We start from the raw sequence: 14,405 nt of genomic DNA, 5'->3' as shown, positions 1-14,405 counted from the left end.
CACTCTTCTTTTGCTTAAGGAATGTAATTTTGACTCATCTGTAAATTTAGACTTATTTCCTGACCTTTAAGACCAAGGGCAACTGGAGGTTCCCAGTGGCATTTAGCCTTGGTGGAAATGGCCCATTTCCCTCCTCTGTTTTTCTCCTTTATTGTTTTCTGAGTCATAGCAGCATTTTCTCTTTTGCCCCGTGATTGGTTAAGTATATAAACAACCCTGAAGAAGAATGTGTCAGGATTTTTGAAAATCAAAACAAGTTATACACATTACTTCGAATTAAAAGGGCTCAGACTCACGAAGGCAGATTTGGGATAAGAAGCTCAGTAAACCAGAACACGTTCACTGCTTTGTTGGTAAGCTCTAAACCTGAGGATAACTTAGATTTTGCGTAATGAATTCTGACAATTTGCTCCTGTCATGTCATAAACAATAACGTCCATCCAATTTAATAACCAATAGTTTTAAGAGCACTAAGGTTTGAGTGCCAGCAGAGAATGTATTCCACAAAGTAAATTTACCCCTCAAACACAGAACCCCAGCACCCAAAGCATATTCCTGAACCAAACTAGCAGTTTGCTCCCCCAGCCTTGCCTCCTGCAAATGTGTCCACCAGCCACACGCGCTCAAGACCAAGCACAAACCAGCAACGTCACCCCTGCTTTCACAACTGATTCCCTACTGAGTCTGACCATCTTCCCAAAGGTCAGTCTCCACGCCAAGGCAAGTACGCCCAACTACCATGCACCAGAACAGCCCTGCTGACCACCCCTGTAGTTCAGGCAGCACCTTCAGTACTGCCGACAGGCTGGAGCAACAGCTGTCGTCGTGCTGTCCCCTGCAAAACAGCACCCTCTTTTCCCCTTCAGAGCAAGCCAGAACTCCGCATCTGCATCCAACACATGTTGTTCAGTTCCTGAAGCACACCAAAAATTCTCCAGAATGTTTGTTCCTCAACTGAGACATGAGCCAGACTGCCCTGCAGCTCCAACATTTTATTCGTCTAAGCCTTATCTAGGACGTTAAATAAATAAATAAATATCTAGGACTGTAACTGAATTGACCAAAACAACCAGAAAAGTTTCCTTCCCATGACACTAAACCAAGATATACTGCTCTGTCAGGAAAAGGAGGTATTTTTTCCATGGAAACGAATCTCCTCGTAATCAGAAAGCCAAGATGCTGATGCTTACCTGTGAGAGGTGAAATTGTCATAGGAGCCCACAGTATAATGTCGGAAGAGACGCTTTGTTCTGTCTTCTCTGGTTTCTACAAGAAAAAAAAGACACATCAAAGCTGAGAATTAAAGGAACACTTCGCTGTTGTCTTTGCTTCCTCTCCATGTGTACAAATAGACTGAATCCCACTTTCATGCAAGCATTTAACAATAAACCATAATCTGTGTGCAGACATGTGTCACTGTGATCAGTCCCATGCAGGTTTGTGTACAGCCCCATATGCACACAAACAGCTTCTGTGAATGTAAGCTCTCTCCACCAAAAATTCTAGACCACATCAAGGTGTCAAATCTCAAGACTCCAAAACAGAGCCGAAGAGGGCAATCAACACTGTTAAGGCAAACACACACTCCATGTGTCAAGGCAGCAGCCAAATTCCTTCCCTTGTTTGGTTTCGGCCACGTCAATCTTGCATGCCTCAGTGCAGAGGGATGCAGTTCCCACAGAACAGACGGTAGTAGTCCAGGTTAGCCCTTCTTCTCAGCCGGTGGTCACCAAGCTCTCCGGATGCATGGGAGTTATGAGGAAGCAAAGCTGGGAACCCAGAGAGACTTGTGTTACCACTCATCCACTGACTGCTGGCACCATCCCCAACAGCACTTTGGTCAAAGTCAGGGTGGCAGGCGTTTCGGGCCATTTGCACCAAATCTCCCCTTTAGGGTGTAATGACTCAGGAGGCTACTTGCCTGCCTCAGAGGTATGGAAAAGCCAGAGAACCTGCCAGCCTGATCTGTGAAGCCGACAAGAAAAGAGATACCAGGGCACTCAGGCTGCTGGATGCTGAAGGAAGGCAGCCTGACTCACGGCTCGGTGGACAGAGATGCCACTGCAGACATCTGGAACACAGTCTGCAGCTAACGGCTTAAGAAGAGACATGACAGGGAGATGTAAAAAGAATTTAAGCCAGACATTCCCAGCTACCATTCTCCTAACACAGAAGGAATTTGCTTCACACTACCAACCCCAAATTTATTGCATGACCCAGGACTTATATAGCATACTCACCCTGCAGAAACCAACTGGGTCCTCGCACCAACCTAAGAACGTTACATTGAACTAAGTCATCTACAGCTACAGTGGGCTGATGGGACTCCAAACAATCAGGTCACTCCTCTACTTTGTCACCCCTTTGTTTTGAAGCCCTCTGTGCTGCTCACTACACTACTGGCTACAGCACCAGGTAGGCTGGTGGTCTGACTTAAACCCAGCAGGTCTTTCAGCATGTTAACTAGGACAGTGGGATAGAAGGAATGAATAACGGGAACGAGTAAGAGAGGAGATAAAGGAACAAAGCATAGATGAGACCTACCTTTTCCCTTCAGCAGGGACACAGAACTGTTTGCACCCAAAGCAGTAACAACGCAAAACAAACATTATTTTTACCTGCATTGTAATTCAGAATGGCAACAGTCAGCAGGAAGGGGCTGCAAAAGCAGAGAGGCTGTATTTACTGTTATTACAGCACTGCTGATCCAACAAACTTTGTTTTAAGCTCAGGACAGGATGTACTTTCAAACCTTTCATCCCAGTCTCACGACCACATGAAGCCATCGCTGCTGACAGAGGGACATGCTGCCACAGCAGCCACAATGCCAGTTCCCTACCCTGGGGATGGACAGCCACCGTGGGGACAGCAGCAGCCACATCACCCTGCTGACAAGCTGTCCTGCCTCTCACACCTCCCGAAGAGGTGCTGGCAGCCCGTCACTACTGGGCACCGTTTCCAGAGATGTGGCTGTAGCTTCCCAATCCCAAAGGTGTCTCTGCGTGAAGTATGAGGTGCATGCTTCAGCACAGACGTCGGGAACCTCACCCTCAGCACACACCTCCGCTTACTTACTACAATAGTAAGTAAGAAACACACTTACTATTGGCAAGGATGAAAGAACAGTTAACTTGACCAAAGTTTAGAAATAAACACACCAAATACAGTACTTGTTTATGCTACTGAAAACACAGCCTTGCTCCCCCCCCGCCCCGGATTCCTGTTTTTGCTCTCCTTGTGTGTTTGGTTAGGGTTGGCGTGGGTTTTTTAGTTTTTTCCTTTTTTTCTCAGAAGAGCTATAGAACAGCCCTGGCATGCTGGCACTTGTTTCCCCCAGAATAACACCCTACGCTTTATTACAGAATCGTTCAGGCTGGAATAGATCATTAAGATCAAGTCCAGCCATTATGGTTCTGGCTCTCCTTCCTACAGCAGTGGTCTCCAAAGTGGCGCACACAAGAATCAACCCTCTGAGGCGTGGGAAGAAAACATTTTTTTGTACCATTAATAAAAGTTTAAAATATATTTTAAATGGTGTTTATTCCATGCTTATCTCACTGTTTTTTAGTTTCTATTTTTGCATGTGCTTTACAGTACACACAGTTTATATGCAGAGTAGTACAGGTACATAATTCGTAGTAAGTAAACATATGCGTACAGGGGGTGCATGTGCTGAAAAATATTTTTTTTTACTAAGGGGTACATGAGCAAAACGGTGAGACTCCAACACACGGGACATGCAGCATCACAGAGATTAATGTGGGTGCTCTGGCAATCCTCCCCAAAAGAAGTGAGTGCACAGCAACCCCCCCAGCAAGCACACGTGGACAGTGAGCACAGGGACGCCTTGCACTAGGCGAGGCACAGCCCAGCCCTCGCAGTGTGGGGGCTGGGGAGCATCCAGGGGACATCACCATGCAGGGAACAGCCCCTGGGGATCCAACAGGCTATTCCAGCCTTGCTGCTGTGTGTCACCTAATGTGTTTACCTAATCCGGAGGGAGATTTCTTGGAGCCTGGTGGTGCAAGGGGGGCTGATGGTTGCCCATGAATCTTCTGATTAGGTGGTCGTCCACCGAGCCCCGTCCCTGCAGTCCTGGGAAAAACTGTCTCAAAGAACCAAGCAGTTAATTTTACTGTCAAAAAGACCCACTATGCCAAGAAACAGAGATGTTAAGGACCGATCAGCACAGCAACACGCCATGAAGAGTTAAAGGTGATAACCCTTTCGCCTAGATCATCTGAGGCAGCTTCTCACCTTGCTCGCCATCCTCAGTGGAGGCAGAGGGTTCTCAGGTCTGAGTCAGGGAGGACACCAGAATCTACACCTGGCAGCGCAATCAAAGCACACGCTGTGGCCGTGAGGAAAAAGAGGTACCATGGGTTCTTGACATGCTGTCGGGGAAGCATCTGCATGGCACAGCAGCTCCTCCCCAGGCTCTGCGGGAGTGCCCAGACAATGGCAGCAGGGAGCAGCCTCCTGCTCCAGTTTTGCCTGCATGCTGCGCACATGGCCAGGCAATGGGGATCCCACAACGCTTGATGCTGAGGAATGAGGCAAGACAGCAGAGGCCTAAAAAATATCTAAAACATCAGGTCAGGCCTTGTTTGTTGTGCCTGTGAGGAAGCTGGCACCCACAACTTGACGTGGAGGTACAAAAAATGGGAGGAGGGAGATGGGAGAGGGAAGCAAGGAGGGCTGTTGTGGAGACTCTGGCATGGCACAGCCCCAGCAGGTCACGACAGTGACAGCACATCCACCCTCTCCACCTCATGGCGCGTGAAGACACTCTCCAGTGACAGACATCTGCACCCCCTCAGACCCCTGGGAGGGAGCACGCTGCTGCTGCAGCACAGCAAACCCCACTCAGACAGGACCCACCCCACCCCGACCCCGCAACGTGCTTCTCCCCCTGCTCCTGTCTTTACAAGTCCCACTGCCCCTGGCCCCTCGTGCCTATGCTTCAGTGCCTTCGCCTCCCTCTTCTCCGCCCTACTCTGCCTCCTCCTCCTCCTCCCCTGCCTCCTTCCACACATGCACAGACTCTTGTACCTCATCTGCAAACACTTCTATCGATCTCATTCCAGAGAAAAGAATGGTGATTTGGTGACGGGAGCTGGATTTATGGGCTGTCCGCAGCCCAAAGGCTCGTTCTCTTCCTGACTCCTAAATATAGCTGCTGCCGAGCGCGTGTTTAATGGAGCCGTCATGGAGGCACCAGGGGCTGAGGCTGATGGATGGAGAGGAGCGAATCACTCTGAGATAGGTGTGGAGAGGGAGGCTCTATATTTAGACAAGAGGGAGGAAGAGGATGGCAGGGCAGCCCAGTGGGACGGGCTGTGCCCACGAGAGCCCAAAAGGACAGACACAAAGCAGGGAAACAGGAACAGGGAATACAGAACTACAGAACGCTGGAAAACTATGGCCTGGAAACCAGGAGGAGCATGGGGATGGGTGCAGGCTGTACTCACGCTGCTCTGTAAGCTGCCTGGGAAGCGCTTTTATAAAGTTGTTAAAAGGCAGTTCTTTCTAGGTAAGTCTAATACATTAGATAAAAATACAGGAATATTATCCTCCCACAGCTGGCCAAGAGCAGTCTGGATGTGCCAAAGAGAAGGTTCTGGGAGAAAAGCAGCTCTCACACAATCTGACCGGACAGAGAGCCCCGCTGGCCCGGAGCAGACTGACAAGAAGCTTGGGTGCCATCCCACACATTCTCCAGCACCTGGACTGTCCCCATCCTCTCTGCTTTCAGGCACCAACACTGGGTTGCAAAAAGAAGAAAATAACTCTTTTGGAATGTGAAAATAAATAAGTAAATAAATTAAATTTTTGTTTCTATGGAGTGTTGGAATTATATTTCTAAATATTGTTTAGAATTTAATTTTATCCAATTTAATCCTCTTAAATGCAATATTTATGCACCTCTGATTATTGGCACCAATCTCTCCTTCATCATCTATTTTTGACCGGCTATGCCTGCATCACAACAAGCACCTTAACAGCAGGCATTCTCAGAGGTAAACAGGCAGGAGCACCCCACACCAGCCATACAAAGGACAGGACCTTGCAGCCAACTCACCCCAACAAGCACCTTCCCCAATGTCACCAGCTGCGTGCCAGCCTTTGGGCCAGTGCAGCGGACGCTTGTACCACAGCACTGAGGTGAAGAACGACAAGACATTTTTTGGAAACTGATCTCTTTAATGGTTTGATGCAGCAGCAGGGACATTACAGTTATCATCCAAGAGCTACATCAAACCACCTGAGAGGTCAAGGTCACAGCGAACCATAGAGCCAACCAGGCAGATGAGGAACTGAGGGAGGGAGATACCAGTTAGAATCTATTTCAAACTCTCTTTCTTGACTAGCACAGAGTCTATCTTCTAAGTTGAAATGCCAACTAAAAGTAGCAACGTGCCAGTCAGGGGAGACGTGGTTTTAGGAATGGAGAAGGCTGGGGTCTGTATTTGTGCCTTCTCAAGCACATGGACACTTCTTGTGCCAGCCAACACAATCCATGGAGAAGGCTCGCAGCCCTGTCTCAGTATGGGAGTACTGATTCACTGCTTTTTGAACTGTCTCATCACCCTGAAAGAGACACCATATTCAGCTGATGCTCTCAGTGAAGACAAGTGGTGCGTGGTCTCATCATTCTCTTGCAGCAGCTGGACCATGAGCTTGGCTCACACCGTTCTCAGTGCCAAGGGAGAGATGTGCTGCTCTGCGGGTACAGCCAACACCAGGACTGCAGGCAGAATAACCCTCTAAAGCTGGGAAGGGGTTTGGAGAGAGAGCTGTGGTGCCACAGCCCATCCCAGAAGCAGCACCTCAGCCCTGGAGCAAGCGAAGTGCTGCAGCACACCTGGCCCCCCTGCCCTGGTGCGGGCAGAGAGAGCATGGCTGCCCATCATGGATTTCACCCACACATCCCAAACCATGCTCTCCAGCACCTGACTCGGAGTAGGCTGATGAGCAGATGCCACCAAATTAAAGCCTCTTCCACAGGCTCTGTGCCAGGCAGCCAATCTGGCTGGGGCAGCTTCAGAGCGCCAGTGATGAACAGACTAGGGAATTATTTCAGAAGAAGAAATGCTGAACTGTGCTGGGGGTGGGGGGAAGGACATGCAGTGCCTGAGACCAGAGAGAAGCCCGATGCTCCTCCACACAGAGAAGGATCCAGAGCAAGTAAGATGCTGGAGGGCATCACCTCTGTCGCCAGCTGCAGTGACCAGCACTCCCATGGCAGCAGCAGGTCCCGTTTAGGCAGGGGCTCTGCCCACCACAGCCACAAGCCTTACTTCAAGTGCAAGAAAGTATGGAAACCCTTCAAGTATGACTCTTCTTCTACCCACAGTGTTGTCAGGAGAACAAACTAATTCATGTCCCTGCGGCACCTGGATCGGCTGACTGAAAACAGAGAAAAGCCCAAGAATGTATTTGCTTAGTGATTTGTGGTATTACTGTATTTTATGCAGAATAGTTAACTAATTTATGCTTTCCCCATGACTGATCTTTATCCTATGAAGTTCAAATACAACTTTTCTCTGAGAGTGAATACTTTTAGAAGCTATGCAATGTCATTCTTAGTTTTGTACAACAATTCACATACAAGATATGATACATTTGGTGAAACTTTGGCCTGCATTACATGAATGCACAGAGAAGATAATTGTATTAGTCCCTTTTGCCCTTAGTTTATGAATTATGCTTGCAATACAATTATGCTTGTTAGAGTTTTTAGCTTATCTGTAACTGAAAAAAATGCAAATACAATGAAAGTCCCTCTCGACTATGAGTCAGAGAGCAGCATCTGTGCATTACATCTCACAGAGACTTAACGGCCAGGCTGTCAGCCTGAGAGGAGCAGGGAGATCAGTTAAAGCCCCAACGCTGAACCAACAAATGTAGCAAAGCAGGGCCTGAGGAGGTTACGTTCAGCAGAAGGTCTCCACAGCTATTCCATGTTGATTTATCCACATTTCTGCAACAGAGGTAGTTCCAGAAGTGCCATCCTGGCAGCTGTAGTTGTTTCTGACTGAGCCTGAAGCTCTGGAGGGGGGACTCTGCCCCACTTTGCCTTTCCCCAGCATGGGGCCAAGGTGCTCCGGGCAGGCAGTCCTTGTCTGCAGCCTCCTTGGAGGCACAGCGCATCGAGGGAGCAGCAGCTGAAGATGCACGAAACACCTTCATTACTGACAGCTGGGGTTACTTTGACACGTCTCCACCTGCCATGTGCCACCTTCCTCCAGACCACTCTCCTGTCCAGGGACGGGAGCCATCTGCATGGCACACGAAGCCCCAGGAGCCATCTCCCAACTACGGGGACCATGGCTCTGTTGATGCCACAGGGGACCAAATTCCTCAGCACAGCCCAGGATGGATGTTTTCGCTCCGAACACTTGCACAAGTTACTGTCCTGCCATTACAGGGACACTACTGCTGCGAGCAATGGAAAGCGGGCAAAGCTGCTCAGAGGCAGCAGCAGGCAGGCACTCAGTGTGCTCCTTCTCCATGGTTTGCAATATGAACAATTTTCAGTGGAGAGCTCTTCCCATCGAGGGTTACCCTGCCACGGACGCGCAGCCTGAAACCAGGGCAGCCACACCAGTAACACAGCTGCAGCCTCCCCGCGGGGCTGGGCAGAGGTGCCATCCAGCAGCATTCTGGTTACACATTCATGTGTTTTCCCACCTTCCTAGATCTCTAGAGTTCAGCAAACAGCATGGCAGTGCTTGACACTGCTTCACCCTTTGTACCCTCTGGGCCTTCAACACTCTGCACAACAAAGTCACACGGTCAAGGGTTGCACAAGCCCTGACTTTCTGCACAGCACTGAGAAAGAGGGGCTTCCTCCTCCTGTGTCTGAACAGCAAGCCAGAATAACGGTATCCTCATTGAGACCAGTGAAACCTGCACCACGTGAAGCAGAGGAGAGAGGTGCCCATACATTACAGCACCTGCCATGAGACCAAGGAGGTCCTGGAGGGCATTGGGCTTTGCCTTGTGGCTAGGAGGAGATAACAGCTCTCTCCCTGGACACAGGAGGCGGCTATTGAGAAGACACAGCAAAGCTCTCCACTGAAGTGTACGGCAGGAGCTACCCTCTAGAGGACACATCATCTCCCTTTTACAGCACTGAATCTACATCAAAACCTTCATGCTAAATGCATAACCATCTCTACACCTGCCCACAGCATCACTCTTACTTACAAAAGCACTTCAGTTGTATCTATGCTTCTCATCCTTGCCCTCTGCAGGCAGAGCCAATGACCCCCAATGTCCCATCTTCCAGGGAAAAATGCCTGCAGAAACCTTTCATGCAGACGATCCAGCCCACCGAGGCATGGCTGGTGCTGCCAGCAGGCTGTATCCTTCATCCTCATGCAGGGAGGCAGAACTGCAACCCTCTCCTAGAAGGTAGCATTGCATCTGTCCTCAGCATGAAGATGATACCACAGAGAGGAAGAGTCACACCAAAAGTTGAGTAGCTTTAGTAGAGTAAGGCTCCAGAGTCAAAGGGATCACACTGAAGATATGACCATGGACAGGTTTGTGGACACATTTTAGAGCTCAGAACCCTCAGGACAGCCTGCACTGAAGTTCTGGCTATGAGCTGGATCCTAACCAAAGCCTGTAATGTCCTTTCAAGTTCACAGAGTACGTGGATGCAGACACTGCTAAAGTTATCTGAGGGTGGCGTACCTTATAAATGAAGCGTGTCTGGTCATCTGGCAAAAGGAAGAAATAGGAATGCCTCTGGAGTACGCTCTTTGCCCACAGCATCTCATTTTCTGGAGTCCTGACCAAAGTAGTTCTCAGGACTGTCAAGAGTCAAAGTAAGATACATAATAGGAATTCAAGTTCTTTCTTGGACTCTGGTACTAGGTCGATTTTTAGAGGTGCTGGCTTTAGCGGGGTAGGGAAGTGCCAGATGGCCATAGCAGGGTCTGTTATGACCTCACTGATGGACAGGGTCACTTTAACAGAAGCTTTATGGTGACAGACATCCAACAGCACATATGTTCACATGCTCAAGAGTGTGCAAAGATGCAAGCAATCTGATACCCTGCTGAAGAGGCCCTGAAGTGATACTCACTAGTCCCCACAGAGAGTGGAGAGCAGCTTTCCCATAAGGGAATCACGTCTCTGTGACAAGCTGCTCTTCGAAGAGTGCTGTCCCAACACCCAGTCAAGAGAGGGGATCACAAAGCATGAAGAGAAGTTGGCAAGTGAGATCTGCCCCCCTGCAAAAGCTCAGGGCCAAGCCGGGAAACCAACTGACAGCACAACCAACGTGGAACTTGGTGCCAGGCTCCGATGGTGCCCCTGCAAGCAGCGCAGCAATTACAACCACAGCAAGTCTGGGGAGGAGCATTTGTGTTTGCCTGTCAATCCTCAAACATCACACTCCTGCTGCAGGAGAACTGGGATTGGCACCAAAGACTGGGGCACTCTCATTCTCCACAGGGACTTAAAAGAGTTTAAAGAGTTCCCAGATGGGAAGGGTCTGGAGGAAGACCCTTCAGAAGAATGCTTTTAGGGAGGCTTTCCATGCTGGCAAACAGCAGTGGTCAGTGCAGATGCTCTGAACAAAGAATGTGCTAGAAAAGGGTAGGGTTTTTTTTCCCCTCAGCAGCGGGAGTATCAGAATCATTACTCTACTAAGCCTAGGGAACACAACCTCCATGGATTTGCCCAACCTCCTTCTGGAGCCTTTAATCTGCAGTAACTGTGGCAGTGAGATCCACAACTGCGTGCTGTGTGGGAATAGTTCATTTTGTGGCATTAACCTTGCTGCCTAATTTCACTGATTGACCCTTAATTCTCCTGTTTAGACAAACAATAAACTACTCAACTTCTACATGCTTTCTCAGACTCCCATTGTATTCTCCTGACAATCACCCCACACTTGCCTCTTTAAGTCAGTCTCTTCTCACTTGGGAAGTCTTGTAGCCCACCACTGGCAATCTCCAGCTGCTCTAGAACCTGCCTTTGCTTTTTATCTGTCAAGCACTTAGTTTTGTTGGTTTTTTTTAAAGCACACTATAAGAAAGCCTACTTAACAGCATTTGAAAGCCCTGGTACACTATATCAATCCTTGTCCCAGTGCTTGTTGACTACAGACTTGTAGGACACCTAGTGGACTTGCCCCTAGAAAGGTTTTAAAATGAGAAAAAAAAATCCCCAAACAGTAAAATATTGCTTTATTCTAGTTTTCACTAATTTGCAAGACAGAAGAAAAAATAAATAAATCAGACCTACTGGTCTTTATACCCTGGCAGTGGTGTTATCTATTATAATAATGAAAATTAACACAGTTCAGACTACACTCTTTAAGCAAGACTTCTTTTTTCTCCTCCTACGTGGAAAAGATGATGTATGCTGACTGTGTACTTTTCTTCTAGTGGTAACTACAGCAGATGCTGAACAACAACTATGAGAGATGAGTACCTTAAAATTAGTAGTTCTAGGTAAGTGTTATTAGCCAGGATCTTTTAAGGATCTGACTGATGATCTTTACTGTGAGGGTGGCGAGGCACTGGTACAGGTTGCCCAGGGAAGCTGTGGCTGCCCCATCCCTGCAAGTGTTCAGGGCCAGGCTGGATGGGGCTCGGAGCAACCTGGTCTAGTGGAAGGTGTCCCTGTCCATGGCAGGGGGGGTGGAACTAGATGGTCTTTAAGGTCCCTTCCAACCCAAATCATCTTGTGTTTCTATGATCTCTCTAGAATACCATTTTCAGTAAACCCTGGAACGCAGACCGAGGTACTGAGGAGCCGGTGGCAAGTGTTTCAAGGATGAGTGGAGGTGACTCTTGCAGTTACAGTGTGAAAGACTGACCCTGATTTTCAGGTAGATGTTAAACCCAGTAAGAACTTGATTATTTAACAATTTGATGTGGTCACTAATTTTGATATTACTTAAGTGGGTCCCCCCACACACACATTGGGATTCAGACTGTCCAGCCACCTCTAAGGATGGGCACCTAGTTAAGCCCCCTTTACCATTCACCAGCTGCCCAGCAGCCTGAAGCTGGACAAAGACTTGTTGCCAGCTCCAGAAGATAAGAAATGAAAAAGTTAAATGAGAAAAGCAAGGAACTAGGTATAGAAAGGGTTTGTATCTATTTCTTTTAAGACTGTTGAGCTACTGAAACAATGGGAAGTGCATAGTACAAAAGAGCACCAGAAGATATTAGCAACTAATAATGATACAGTTGCTTAAAAGACAACAGAAATTCTTACACACTGTCTGAGCTAATACCAAACACAGTGCCAGAAATAAATAAAACATACATCAGCTTGAAACAAAAATGATCGGAAGACATGAACTAATGGTAAGTCATACAGTACCAACAGACCAGCAGAAAATTTCCAGAGCTGGAGACAACCAGCCTGTGGTGAAGTATTCAGATGGCAATAAAAAGGACTGACTTCTGTCAAGAATTCTGGAATAGGGTACAAATAAGCCTGAGTCCACCATGTGCAGAATACTGCTTTGCTGAAACAACAGAGAGAGAGAGAGAATTCAGAATTATTCCATTTAGAGCCTACAGCCAGCTCCTTCCCTCCTCCCAGGCTACAAGAAGCAGCAGTGCAAATCTTTGTTCCTGAGAGCCTCTTGTTCTTTATGCTCTGTAATGCCAATAAAACCATTCTGCTGAGTACAGATTCTTTCTGCAGGAGGCCAAATAGCTATGATGTGGGTGATTTTTTTCTTTTTAAATTAAGTAATGCTACAGAGTGGTTTTGTTTTGTTTTGTTTTTCTTTTACAGACCTAAACAAATCAGCCCAGGAGAAACCATTTTAAGCAATATTTCAAATTCCCTTGTGTTCTGAAGAGTTCAAATGTCAGCCAAAGAGTACTTTAAGACAACCACATTCTTACTCCTTGGAGACATAGTGCAAGTGAGATAAACGCATGAAGGCATTGATAAAAGGTTCATACGTAACTGGCACAGAAATCTCAGTACTTTGTACCGTTCCTTGATACACCCTGCTTAACCTCAGTACTCTTACACCATCACTTTAAGGATGGATGTTCAGTTCATGCCCAGAACATCTGTAGTACCTAAACCTGACCACTGAACTGCTCATGATCCCTGTAGGGTTTTGTTGTTAAGGGGCCAAAACAGTATGAAGTGTTCTGTTACAAAAATATTATGGAAAAGAGAATCTGGAAAGAATCTAGCGTCAAAACTTTTCAGTTTCCACTTTGAGAAGGGGAAAAAAAATAAATCAGCAAATTTAACAGGTAATAGCTTTAAAACCTAAGCAGTGCCTTGGGATAATCTTAACACTGACCTTTATTCCTGACCGCAAGAGGGAGCTGCCAGCAGAGCAGCAGATTAATTAAAACCAGAAAAGTTCAGAGAAACAAAGCAGACCAAGGTTAAAGGTAGCACAGCCAGAAAGGAAGCCCAACGTAAGTAGCAATATAATGGAGTCAGGATTAGGCTTTGAAGAAGTCAGAAAAGTGTAAGAGAAATCAAGAGGATTTTTTAAATGCTGGTATAGGAGCCGCCAGAGGACTCGTTCCCATCTCTTGCCTGACAAGTGATGTGCGTTGGAGGGAAAAGCAGCTCTGCTTGAAAGGCTGGACGGTGCACCAGGCCCGGGGGGGGGAGATGAGAGGTTATCTAAGCTCTTGGAAGATGGATTTAATTTGCATGCTTTTCCAGCAGCAGCTGGCTGGCTGTGTCAATCAATGCTCCATAATCTACAGCTCTATTGTTGTCAGGTCTTCAGCTGTTACTGCACATGCTCCTGTGTGTTCATGTGCTGCATGCATAACTCCGGCCAGGACAGCAGGCAGCCACAGAAAGCTCAACGCGCACTTTCTAGCTGCAGATGAGGAAATTCTGATTTCCCATTCTGCCAGGGAATTGTCACCTTCTGAGCAGCCAAATGGGAAGAGTCATCTCTCTCCAGCCAAGAGACTGTGGTAAAAGCAGACACATTTCTTTGACTCTTAATAAGGAAGCTATTTTAGGCTGCAGATCTACTCTTACCATCACTCTTCATGCAGAAGTAAATGGCTGTATGGACATTGTGTCAAAGGCTTTGATAAAGGCTAGGGTGTGCAACAGCCACCGGCCTCTCCTTGTGCACAGAGCCAGTCACTTCAGTGCTGAAGGCCATCAGGCATGCCAGGCACGATCTGTCCATGCTAAATCCATGCTGGTCATTCCATGGTTTTGCTCCCCAGCTTCGCTTGCTCCTCCTGTCCCAAGCTTGGAGCTTTCTTCAGGTTGCCTGTCTGCCTGGGCAAAATCTGAGCGCTGAGTGCAGGCTGGCTGGGTCACGCACAATGACTTGATGGGCAGCAGACCACGAAGGGTTCCAGCTCAGCTCATGCTGGAGTCCTTCCCCAGGACCATTAAGTGTACAGACTAAAGGAGGG

At 47.7% G+C, this 14,405-nt stretch overlaps 1 protein-coding gene across 1 annotated transcript in view; it reads right to left on the bottom strand.

Annotated features, from left to right (window-relative positions):
- The window catches only part of SHANK3 (SH3 and multiple ankyrin repeat domains 3), a 368,446-nt gene that overhangs the window by 120,326 nt on the left and 233,715 nt on the right, over positions 1–14,405 (bottom strand). The window contains 1 exon segment of the mRNA XM_055807431.1: positions 1,191–1,266. Coding sequence (XP_055663406.1) covers positions 1,191–1,266 — 76 coding nt within the window.

This window comes from Falco peregrinus, chromosome 6 (assembly GCF_023634155.1).
Source record: "Falco peregrinus isolate bFalPer1 chromosome 6, bFalPer1.pri, whole genome shotgun sequence".
NCBI classification, from domain to species: Eukaryota; Metazoa; Chordata; class Aves; order Falconiformes; family Falconidae; genus Falco; species Falco peregrinus.
Note: the sequence above shows the minus strand (reverse complement) of the source record. Positions and strands in the feature narration are given on the sequence as shown.